The sequence below is a fragment of the Corvus moneduloides genome, chromosome 3 (assembly GCF_009650955.1).
Source record: "Corvus moneduloides isolate bCorMon1 chromosome 3, bCorMon1.pri, whole genome shotgun sequence".
NCBI classification, from domain to species: domain Eukaryota; kingdom Metazoa; phylum Chordata; class Aves; order Passeriformes; family Corvidae; genus Corvus; species Corvus moneduloides.
The window spans coordinates 106,557,792-106,570,421 of NC_045478.1; the positions used below are offsets into that span (position 1 = coordinate 106,557,792).

The following is a 12,630-nucleotide window of genomic DNA, read 5'->3' on the forward strand; positions in this document are numbered from 1 at the left end:
TCATTTCTGTTCAATGCTGAGTGTGCCTTAAGGGTAAACACTGGGATGGAGTGGCTGGGATGAGGCACATGAAAGCAGTGCAGGTCTGTCTTTGCTCTTTTGCTTGTTGGAATCTGTGCCTTTATAAGCAGAAGCAGAGCTACAGGTGTGCTCTTTGTAAAGCTGTGTAAGCCTGTGTTAGCCTGTGCCTTTCAGCAGCGAAAAACAAGAGGGATCAGGCACCTGAGGTAAATACCCCAGCCAAGGGCCCAGGCTGTCATCAGTCTCCCTGGACTGCTGACTGCAGCACAGCAGTGCTGCCTCTTCATCTCATGCCCTGGCTTGTCCACACAGCTCCTCAAGAAGAACCCTCTCCACCCCTCTCACCCGAGGTGAATGACACAGATACCTGAGTGCAGTACTCAATCCTCTCCAGGATTATGGCAAAGTTGGGCCGGTCTTCAGGCTGGTGCTGCCAACACTGGGTCATAATGCGGTAGCTGGAAGGGCAGAACAGGAGGTGTTCATGAACAGCAGATCCCGTGGGATGTGACAACTACTCATGGCAGCTTAGGAATCAAAAACATTCATCCCCATTCTTGCTTCTAACAAATGAGAGTTCTCTGCCTTCCCTCGAGCTGGACAACTGATGCAGTGCTAACCACTGAAATGTGACTACCAGTGGGGTGAAATCCACAGCCTTTCAGAGAAATAACTCATCCACCTGAAATCCCTTGGATAATACACTGAAGGTAGGCAGGGCTACAGATAAACGAGCCTGGTTTTCCCTACCTGTGAACAGTCTGATGCATTGAAGTTTCACAGCTAACCTAAGACACAGAAATACTGTGTCATCTTTGACCAAACAAGCAGTGGCCAGGACTTCTCAAATGGGCCCTGAATTATTTTTCAAAACAACAGAAAAAACAAATATTACAGAAATCACTGGCACTAAAGTTTAATAAGGCCAATTAACCATGATTAGGTTAATCTTAAAAGTCATTAACTTTTGACTAGAGAAAAAGCATTTGAAACGGAAACTTAGTTGCATGAATATATCAAAGTTAAAGTCTCATACACAGGGCCAGGGCAGTTTTTAGGTGGATCCATCCTTCCTCCATTGGTGACAAACTCCAGAACCTCCTGGTTGCTTTTGCTGGGGTAGGGCATGTATCCCAAAGAGAATATCTCCCACAGCAATACGCCAAAGGACCTGAGTACAGAAGGAAAGGAAAATAAAGTGAGGGATACTGGAATGACCATCACCAGAGGGCAATGCCTTTAGGTTCAGTACCATCAGCACTGCTCTTTGTAACCTTTGATCAGGCAGCTGGTGGAAATCCTGCTGTAGGATTCAGACATAAATAAGCTGCACACTTGTAACAATGAACTTTAAAACCATTAACAAATACCAGTAGCTGACTGTTAAGTGAGTGAAGCCTATCATGTAGGTGATAAATATGGTTGTTTTGCCCTTGTACTCAGCACTGCTCAGCTAGAGGTAACAAAAGTGAAAGTCAGGTTATCCTTTTCTGAGAACACTGACCACTGACAGGACTTATGGCAAACTTTTCCTCTGGAATAGCTATCTTGCATGAAGTAACATGCTAGTGAACCCCCACTGATGCTCTGAGGCCCACAGGCCCCACCTGTCACTCAGCATACAATAAAAACACTCCCTAGAAAACACAGCTCTGGGCCTGGGTGCTATGGCCTGCAAAGCCCTGGGGACAGTTGGCTGGGACAGGACCCCCTCCAAAGCATTCGCCTGGTCAGTGGCTTGGAAACCACAACCTCATTGGTTAAAACTGTAGAGAGAGATGTGCAGCAGTGGGAAACTCCTCTGCTTGGTGCTGAGACAGGCAGAGCTCAGCTGTACGAGTGTGGACCTCACCCCTCTGCTGGGGCTTGCTCACGAGCTGTGTCCTGGCCACCAGCCCCTTCCCCTCCACACATGCCCTGAGCTCTTGCCTCCTGCTCACCTGATTTTCCTCCCCACCTCTGGCCACTCAGGAGCTCCCAGTGCTGCTGTAGGCCAGGAGAAAGGCAAAACCCACCATGTACGACACCCTTCTCCCTGACTGGCAGGATGGATCCTGCCTGCAGCCTCCCGTGCTGCTTTCCTCAGTGTGGGACCAATGCTTTCCTCCCTGGAGCAGCACCTGCATCTGCTTTGGTCTCCTTTCCCTGCCTGCTTGCTTGTCCTGCAGCACCCACCTCTGCACAGGTCTGACCTTTCTGTTCCCTCATCTCCTCTACCACCACTGGCTCTGAAAGACCCAGCTTGTCTTTTGAGTATGTGAGAAGTGAAAGAGAACGTGTGTTTTTTACAAAATATTCACAGTTTACAAAAGGGGTTACAACACAGACAGACTGGACAGAGGAGGAAAGGAAGCTCACCATGTGTCTGTTTTTGATGTAAATATCCCTTCCATGAAGGCCTCAGGAGGCATCCATTTGACAGGCAACATTGCACACCCACCCTTACGATAGTAGCTGGCTCTGCAAAGAACAAACAAAACAAAAGATTCAGCCAAGAATTCAGAAAATGCCATTAATATGGGATTTTTATAATTACAAATATTGAAATTACGAGCCACAGGAGAGACTAATTTAGGTGGAACAATCTGAGTGCTGAAATGGCCTGTTTCTTCTCATAAAAGTAGTGGAAAGGAGCAAACCATGGAAGTGCTGCTTAATCTACATCACTTCAGGCTTGATCTGGTGAACTAGTTATCCTGCTAGGGAATTACTAACACAGTAACTGCTGCTGGCAGAGCCTTCTCCTGCCCTTTTCAACCACAGCAAGACCTCCTCACCTCATCTCACACATGGTCATCTTGAGCAGCCCCACCAAAAATAAACCAAATCTATCCCATATATACCCAGTCTAAAGCACTGCGAGTAAAATCCAAACCCCTTTGTAGTAACAAGGAGCTTGTTGAGGAGGATGCCATTAGAGCTGGGAGAGTAGCACAAAAATGTTCCTGAGACAGGAATTACAACAGCCCTTTAGAGTCACTGTCATTTAAAATAAAACCTGCAAGCCCCAAATCCTGTTCTGGCAGTTGCAGGAGGCTGCTCATGCAAGCTGGTACCACTGATCATAACCACACAGCCTGAGCATCCAAAGGATACTCCTGGACAAAGAAACAAATGCCGACTTCAAAGGCACCTTTGAAAGCTCAGCACTAAAGTGTTCATCTTGGCAGTTGGTTCTGCTGATTGTGTGAGGGTGACAGATGCTCCTTTCTCCCAGCAGAGCCCCATCTGACAGTGGGGCAGCATGGGGGCTCTTTGTGGAGGAAAAAAAACCCAAGCAGCTCTGACACGCTTGGGTTTTTGAAGATAGAACTCTGTTTGCATCACCTCAGGCTGTGATACTGTCAGATCTCGAGCTAGGCAGAGCCAAGCCCAGCTTAGTGATTGCACAGGAGAATCCCCAAGCAGGAAAAAAAGAAGGCAAGGCACTGGAATAAGCAGCGCGGGTGACTGAGCACAAGGCATTCCTTCTTCCGAGTCAGGGCAAATCAATTCCTCAGCACAGCAGGATATGGAGCTGCACTTCTAGAGGTGCTCTATGGAAGATGAGACATCAAACTGCAGCTCTGACTGCTTATGGTCATTAAAGATTTTCTGGCACTTCTTGCAAGAGCAGAGGTAGTTAACCCCATGCCCTGGCTGAATTCAAGTTTGGGTGATTACATTTTCCTGACCTTCTTCTTCACCTTCCTCCTTTAGCTGCAGTAAATTGAGGAGATTTACTGATGATACCAAACCAAAGGTGCAGGGGTAGCATCAAGGAGAGAGATTAAACTCAGAATCATTTGGGATCACAAAACAAAAGGGCACATTAATGCCATTCAGTGTGGAGAACAAAAAGAAAGGAAACTGAGGACAGAGTCTAAGAGGGAAGAAAAGCACCTTCCATGACCATTAGACTTCGCTGCCCAGGAGAGAGATGTCAGGAGTGGGAAAAGTCTCCAGAACAGTTCAAGGCAAACACCAGAAAGGCACCAGCTGGGATTCACCAGGGTGGAATCTCTCCTCTCACCTCACTAGGGTTACACAGAGCAGCACAAGAGCCTGCACAAACACTGCTCCTCCCTCATTTCAGTGACCTTCCACTTGCAGGTACCCTGGGCTTGGCTCTGCTACCTGTATATATCCCGGGCCATTCCAAAGTCTCCAATCTTAGCCACTCTCCCAGGCCCTCGACAGGTAAGGAGGCAGTTCCTCGCAGCAATATCCCTAAAAGGAAGGGGAAGAAAAGAAACAGAAAGAGAAGAACCACTTAATCATTTGACAGTTTTGCAAGTCAAAAAGAAAACAAAAAATAGTACCTACTTTCATGAGCTGCAGAGAACCTAGAACAGCCAGAAAAGTCAGTGTTTATGGATAACTGCAATGTCCCCAATTCCAGTCTATCCCCACAGCAGGAACAGTTTTGTTCTTTAACATTTTTGCTTTAAACTTCACATAACATCTTCCAGTTGAAAGGGTGGGCCTCCCGTGAACCTCCCTTCACCCCAGGAGCTATTTTTATGTCTGTAAGGAGTGCAAGAAGTGAAGCTGATTTCAGCAATGTACTAATCCCAACATCAAGCTGTCTGGGGAATGATCCACTCATCTGTTCCTACTGTGCTTGTTCAAGTGTTGTCAAAAGGTTGTTGTACTGTCAGAGACAGGTAGAACAATGTGCAGGTGTTGCTCTGAATACTGAAGCTGTGGGCCTGAACCTGTGTATGCAGGTAAAGCTCCAAGCTCCACCTCTGCTGCGCTGGAGTAAACATTGAGGTCTGAATAACACAGTGGCACACACAGTGGGTGTCTCTCAGAACTGTGAACTGCCACCTCTCTACTCATCTCTCCTCATAAGGCAGGATTTTAGATGCTTGCCAAACACCCTGTTTTGCAGGAGCAATGGTCACCAGATGTTGCCCTTCTGGCTGTGCTTGTACAGGTGTTCTTTGAGGGGGAAAAGAAAAGCCTTCCAAAATGAGTAGACAGGCACTAAATAAAATTCATGACAGGAAGAGCTTTAAAGACTTCTGTCACAAGACTGTGTCCATTTGCAGAGTAGCCAAATAGGCTGCACAAGTGCAGGCCCTGAGACAGGGCTCAGGATCTTTGGCAAAACTACAGACCTGTGCCAGCCTGATTTATAGCAGCTCCTCTCTTTATCGCTTCTCTGATTCGGATTTTGTCTACCCTTGTTTAAGGGTATGCAGCCACTAGAGTGCAGCAGGACATAAAGATACGGAGCAGGGCAGTAGGAGCCCATGCTGGCCTCTCTGCAAGGCCTGCCCAGGCTGTGCTCACCTACCTGTGAATGAAGTGGTTCTCCTCCAGGTACTGACACCCACAAGCAATGTCACGGGCCACATGGAGCAAGTCCAGCATGGAAAGGGAGGAAGGCTGATTCTACCAAAAGAGAAGGGACATGGGTTAAAAGCAGGAACATGGTGTGAGTCGTCGCTGATACAGCGCTGGGAGCTCTCCGGCAAGTGACGTACCTCTGATGTCAATATACAAAGGGGTTAGGAGAACACACAAGAGAGAGGTCATATCCATGAACTATGGAAAGGATGTGCAGACACAATGTCATACAGATCCCAGGAGACAGAATCGGAATAGACAGAATCAGCTGGATCTGACTTTCCAGCTCCATTGGGATGCTCCTGTAAGAATTTCCCCCAGTTCTCATGGCAGATTCTTCTGAATTTTCAGCACGATTTTTGAGATCTGTAGCCTGAACTGTTCTTCACTGAGTTTCTTTGTATTATTGCCAGCTTCTCTCTAAAGTCACCTTGAACCACGAGAATGACATTTTGTATAATGGCATGAGTCACATTTGCTCTTTCCCTCCTCCACATCTGTGTAGGTTTTATCTTGCCCCTTTGAGCACTGACACAGTTTTGTGTAGCCAATGGCTATGGAAGACTAAGGCTGCCAACTCCTTGTTCCTGCCCCTCTGATGAAGTCCACAGCCCTTGCCAGGAGGAGCCAGATGCTTTAGTGGAAAGGGCAGGATTTGCACCAGTGCTTCTCAGCCCCTGAAGCCAAACCATCAGCTGCTGCCCTGAGGTGTGAATCAGTGAAGCCTGTGGTGAGATTCAGTGATCCTTGTGGCCAGTCCTGGGGGCAAGAGGAAAGTGCTGCTGCCAGAGGAGTGATGAGAAACAACTGGGTGGCGGTGAGTGTTCATGCCACAACAACCATGTGATAGCTAAGTGTTTATCAGCCTTTGTTATTGGACCAAACAAGCGTATCACACTCCTTCGCTCTCTCTTATCACACCAACCATGCTGCCCAGTCCCCAAAAGGCACACCTGCCCTTGGGGCTCTCACACCAGTGCACAGACCAGCGTAGCTTCTGCAGTGACGGGGACTGCTGGATCTCCAACCCATCTGTTGTAATGAAGTGTCTCCCGATGGATGCAATGCTGTGCTGGTGATCCCACCTGATCTAAACCACTGCACACTGGGACTGGAAATAAGTCTCTGCTCTGCAGCAGCCAGTAGTTAAACAGTGGTCATTGAGTGGTAAAACTCAAGAAAGAAAATCTTTACGTCCTCTGAAGATGTTAGAAAAAAACCTGGCCTCAATACTTGACTAGTGAAATAATTGAAAAATGCTGCATTTCTGTGTGAACAGAGACTGTTTTGTTCAATGCAGGGCCATAAACCAAAATGTGATCGATATTTTATTATTTACATAGAGTAGTTCATTGCCTATGTATACTTAACTGATTCTTTAAAACACTGGACTGCATCTCCTCTTAAACTTCCTCTTTACAGAATAACTATTTTCTGCAAACATAAAGCTGTTCTTTCCCAGCCATTTTGTGGGGAAGAGAGAATAATCTTTTACCTCTGTGAGTTAAAGTGACTCACCAGCTACACAAGATGGCTACAGTAAGAAAGAATGCACATGTCTTCTTTTTCTCTTGCAGGGCATAACCAAGGGGAAATTAATATCTCAATCTACCCATTCCTTGCTCTTCTGAGCAAGGGTCAGAAACCTGAAGTGAAAACTGAGTAAAAAGCCCAATTCTTTACTCTACAATCGATTTCAGACTCAAGCTATACTGCAAAGCAGTCAGTAGGCTGAAGTCACAAGTTGATTTGAACTGTGTGTTTTTTTTCCCTTTTGCCCCCCTTTTTTTTTTTTTTTGCTTTCCTTTCTCTCCTTGGATGAATTCCTTCCACCTTTTATTTGGCTAAATACAATCCTAAAACAGATGTGACTGCCCAGCCAAGGACAATTTAGCCATGTAATTTGTTTGAAAAATGGAGGTTTGGGATTCATTTTGCAAGGGGGCAGCCTTGAGACACACCAAAGGATTCACTTTACAGCTTTTGCTCCCCAGATGAATGGATGATGCCAGCTGCAATGTTCCGCTGCTTGGGGCAGTGGGCATGCTGGAAGCACTGGTGTGACACCTCCCAGGCAAGGCTGAATCTTGCTAAAGGTGAATGAAATTCTGTGTATTGTTCAGTGTAATCACTGCTCTGTGCAACAGGCTGCACAGCACAAAGGAGGGGAATCATTTATCCATATACAATTTCTCTCCCAGAGCTGTGCTTTGATTGCTGTGCTGTGTGTGAGAAAGATCAGCACTGAACTTCCCAGAATGGACAATTCTGCAATGCTCACACTGAGCAAAGGCTCCGATTCCAGGCACCTCTGAATCTACCAGGTTGCCTCTCTGCAGGTCAGGGGGAAGAGGTAATCCTATAATAGATGTGAAACTTTATTAGAAATGGAAAAGAGAAATTCTTCAGGGCTGTAAACCATGGACTCATGGGGAATTATGAATCTGAACCTTATGGTGTGGACCTAGCTGGCATAAATCAACATATTTCACAAGAATCACTGGTATTGTATCAGTGATATTGGACAGAGATATGATCATTCTTGCTTAGAGTCCAGAAAAATCATTACATGTTGGCTGAACTGAAACTGCATTGTTTACATGAAGAACACAGATGAACACCATGCGACAGTGCTGGCAGCATCTCCATCTCATTAAGTTGGATCCCGTGTTCTGATACCTCCTGCAGTTGCTTTAGTTTTCCATTTCATGTCCCTTTCAATGCCTTAAGTCCCCCCTTTGCTTTATTCACTTTCTCCTTCACCATTCCCTCTGCTCCCTTTCCTGATTTTCAGTGGCTAAGTGCATGGCAGCATGCTGCATGTGTCTTGCTCCAAGTCACACAGGTTGTAGCTGGCCAGTGGCAACTGGTGGTCTCTCTAGCATGGTGCTTTCTTTTTCTGTAAGCCTCAGAATTAGTGCCAAGTTAATGTCTTTTACGCCTCTATTAAGTCTATCCAAACTAGCAAATGAATTTGTTGTCACTGGCAAGGCAGTGCAAAGACCAACTGGGGGATGAAGGTAGAGACTGAACATGTAAATCTCTTTTTTGTAATTAGGCTGAGAGCAAAAGTAGGTGGGAAAGACAAGGTAGTAAAAGATATTAGCTGTAAAAGACAAAAGTGGAAAGAAAACAAGGGGAAAAGCAGTAATTCATGTGGTGCTTAGTGCAGAATAAGCAATGCACCTCTGCTACCCAGTCTGTCAGATAGGGCTTGTGTGTTCAATTAATTCCTTTTGGAAACAAAGTTCATCAAAACCTCTTTACTCTGCACTGTCCCTTATCTTTCCCTTCCTTTAATGGGCCTGAAAAGCTAGACATCCTGCCTGCTATGCCTACCTTCCGCCTGTCTTCCTTGAGTGAGCAATAGGAGGAACAAAGCAGCTCAGGGTTCATTAAGAGCAGTGCAAAGATACATCCAGTAGCACTGAGCCACAGGCCTTATGTACAGAGACTATGTCACACCTCAAGTGTATGCAGAGGGTAAATCCACTTCCAGGGCCAGATCCCATACTTCACAGAGCACAGTGCCCTGCACATGTCTCATCTCTCATCAGTCATAGCCTCCTTGCCTCATAGTTTGTGAGCCAGCAGTCAAAACCACATCAGAGGCTGATTTCTCAGCACTCACAGGTGCCATTGGCTCCTCAGAAGCTGCCCCAGCAGCCAGATAATGAATTACCCTGTCAGTCTTGCCAGGCAGACACCACATGGGATGGTTGCAGAAGCAGGGCAAGGCAAGAGGAAAGAAGGTATTAGAATGGAGCAAAACTGTGTAGATCTGTGTCTGCACAGAGTCAGGCTGTCCACGTTCATCTAGCTGTTAAAGAGGGAATGGAAACTGCTTTTCTAATCAGTTCCAGCTTGCAACTACCCATCTGCATTTGAAGCTCAGCTTTCCCAGAGTGTGAAAGACATGGGACTGAGCAAACAACACTCATCAATCCAAGGTCTGCTTCACTCCTGGGAGCAAGTTAAATGCAGAAACCAGGGAGAATCTTCAAGCTGATGGGAAAAGGCGTTGTGCTTGGTAGTTGTTATGGTCAGTCTCAGATAACCTCAAACAGGTCAGGAAAGACAAGGAAAGAAGAGGAATGGGGGGAGCCACTGTGAAGGGAGAAAGAGAAATACGAAGGAAGCAATGGACTGAACCATCAGCCTCTTCTGACATCAGCTTTCACAGGGGCTGCACAGAGCTACTGCTGACAAGAACAGAAGTCCTGGCAAGGAAGAACTCATGACTGGGGTAGGGCCAAATAGAAAAAAACCCCTCAGATCAGAAGGCTCCCATGACTGCATCCTGTCAAGATTAAGGGCTTTTCATCTACAGAAGCGGCTGGCTCATTTTACTGTAAGTAGGTAAAAGTTCCTGCTGTGCAGGACTAGTGTTCTTAGTAGTTCCTCACAAGATCTGTAGATCACTGAGCTGGCTCCTCTAATTTAAGGAGCCAAACCCCATCCCGTTTTATGGTCCCCTTCACACATCTAGCACAGCTTGGCCTGGCAGTTTTGAACAAAGCACTGACCTGGCAGCATATCTTGCCTGTGCCATTTTATGCTGCACTGGGTGAGAGTGGAGCCCATGTTGCAAAATACAAACTTCCCCATTCACCTACCACCAAGTTTGGCCCATTTGTATGAGCATCCCTAGGTGCTTCAGAAAAACAACCTGTATTTATAAAGTCTGCTTGCTCAGATTTCAGACTTTCCTTTCTGGGTGTTTAACCTCGTTATCCAGGAAGGAGCCACTTTATTGCAACCTATTCAAGACTGCAGTGCTTCTGAGTCTCACAGACCATTTTATATACCTGAAAACCACACTGCATGGAGAAAATAAAAAGATGATCTGTTTCCAGATGCCTCAAGGAAGAATCTTATTGATATCTGTTAGAGTGAATTTGTGTCTCCGTTGTGCTGATAAAATGCAGCATTTTGTCCTCTGTCGAATTTAGAGACAAAGTATGAAGCTGGGCCCTGGTCTTAAAATGCAGCAATATCTGTGTGACTTTCTGACCCAGGGACTCAGAGAAACTTTATTCCTCTGAAATACTGAATTCTCTCTAGAAGTCATTATTTATTTCTTCCACATTTCTAGCTGACTACCTTTTCCTATTGATGCTGATTTCAGTGGGGAAAATCTTTAAAACTCTGGACTAAAGATATTTGCTATTAAGTTGACAGCTCCAGGCCAGATTCTCTCCTTGACTATGTCAAATTTGAACTGACAGATATCCACAGAAATGCATCTGATCAGCAGTTTAAATAATGGATTTATTTTTTTAATATTACTAGCTCAACACTTCCTCCCAGCCTGCCCCCAGCTGGTGAGAGGAAGGTAAGAGTTGAGTTTAACTTCTACTTTTTAGACTTTGATTTTGGTCTTCCTTTGGGTAGTATTTTCAATGTTATCTAGCAAAGTCTGAGGATAAGGCAGCTCTGCATAGCCCCAGCAGCATCTGTTCCCTCTCCTCCTGGCTTCTGCCTCCACAGTGGTCTCAGAGCAACTGAAATTTTGTGACCATCTAAAACTCTGGGAAATAGTATCTGCGTAGATCAGCTCTTTTACAGCTGAGTGTTTGCCTTGTGGCAGCAGCTCTCTGAATAAAATACAATTTACTCTTTCCTTACCGGTCTAGGCCGTGTCTCCCTCAGGAAGGATTTCAGGTCTCCCCCAGCCATGAGCTCCAGCAGGATGAAGCGGGGCAGGGCCTGCAAGCTCACCCCGATGCACCGCACGATATTCTGGTGGTTGAACTTGCTGTGGAGACAGGGACACTCAGTTGTAGAGTAACTTGGACTCAAAAAGCACAATAGCAGGAAAGATTCAAACTTTTTTGCTGCAGGGAGTGTTTTGGTTGTGGGTTTGGTTTTTTTTTGGCTTTTTTGTCCCCCCCCCCCCGAAAGTAACAAATCTCAAAGGTGGGGCAAGTGGATAAAGCTAAGGTACTACCCCTGCATTCTGTGTCTCTCTGCACAGTGCAGGGACTGACAGAGGTGGGGAAGCAGTGGCTTTTGGCTGCTTTTCCTCTCCCTGGTTTCTGCATTTTTTTTGGGCTACAGCAAGACTTGTAGGGGGCAGGAAGCAGAACATGTCTGATAACAGAGAGAAGTCTGCTCTTAATTTCCCCCATCAAAGAGGCAGAAGTTGGGCTAGGGCAGTGTTGTTCCAAGTAACATACTGACATGGGAATCTGCTTGTAGGGTATGTTTCTCGAGGTCTCTAATCCTTCCTTATTTCTCCACCTCTCCAAAGTGATAGGAAAGTAGTTCCATGGATTCTGGGATTCAGACACTGACACATGACATGACAGCAGCATAAAGTCAATGCCATCAGTTGGCTTTGGCTAGTTAAACCCAAATTCCTAAGGTATGTTCTCATCGCTAAGAGAAATCAAAAAATCCTATTATCAATCCTAAAATCTGGGCTTTAAATTTTTAAACTTTGTGTAATGAAAACCAGTGTGGATCCTTTTGAAAATTTAGCCTTTAATCATTTGGTGCCTGTTCAAAGGATGGTAATCCCTATTCTCTCTGTACTAAATCTACTGTATAGATGTGCTGTGAGGACACCACCTATGAAGAACTTTTTTTCTTTATTTTGTTGGGCTTTGCAAGCCTACACAAATGGTGTCTGTGTGATTCATACACACCTAATAATGAGAGCTTCCATGAGGAAGTCGAGCTCATCTTGCTCTGAACACACTTCTGGCAATGTCTGCAAAAGGAAGAACAGGTTGACAAGGAGAAGATACTACATCTTACAGATGTAGAACACCTGGCACTAACACAGTCTGCAGCAATCCTTCTTTCTCTAAAAGAAACCTCACTCTAAGATAACCATTAGGGCATTGCTAAACTAGACTGTGAAGCCTGTTGAAAGGTAAATATGAGAACACCCAGCCCATCAACACCACTGTCATCCTCCTCCCAGCAAAGGAAATAGCCCAGAGTGCACAGGGAAGGGTTCAATATATGGGACTCTGCTATATAGAAGATGAGGAATGAGATCACAGCTCCTGAGTTCTCTGCAGTTCAATGCTCCTACCTTCCAGCAAGACTGGGATCTACAACCAGCAGAAGGACTCTGCTGCTATGTAACCTCTAGGAGAAAACAAGCCAGCTAGGCTGCTGAAGGCCTGGAGAACTCTACCAGGGTCTCTTAGCATTTAGCGTCACATCCAATGCATATCCATCCTGTAAGGGAGTGGTGATATCCCTGGAGAAGCAGCTATCTCCTACTTGCAGGGTCTTTGATGCATGTGCCAGCAGCTT

At 45.8% G+C, this 12,630-nt stretch overlaps 1 protein-coding gene across 1 annotated transcript in view; it reads right to left on the minus strand.

Moving 5' to 3' along the window:
• Positions 1-12,630, minus strand: part of ALK (ALK receptor tyrosine kinase) — a 313,122-nt gene that overhangs the window by 5,828 nt on the left and 294,664 nt on the right. The window contains 7 exon segments of the mRNA XM_032103223.1: positions 389-479; positions 1,058-1,192; positions 2,380-2,481; positions 4,138-4,230; positions 5,306-5,403; positions 10,987-11,116; positions 12,009-12,073. Of these exon segments, the coding sequence (XP_031959114.1) occupies positions 389-479; positions 1,058-1,192; positions 2,380-2,481; positions 4,138-4,230; positions 5,306-5,403; positions 10,987-11,116; positions 12,009-12,073 (714 nt within the window).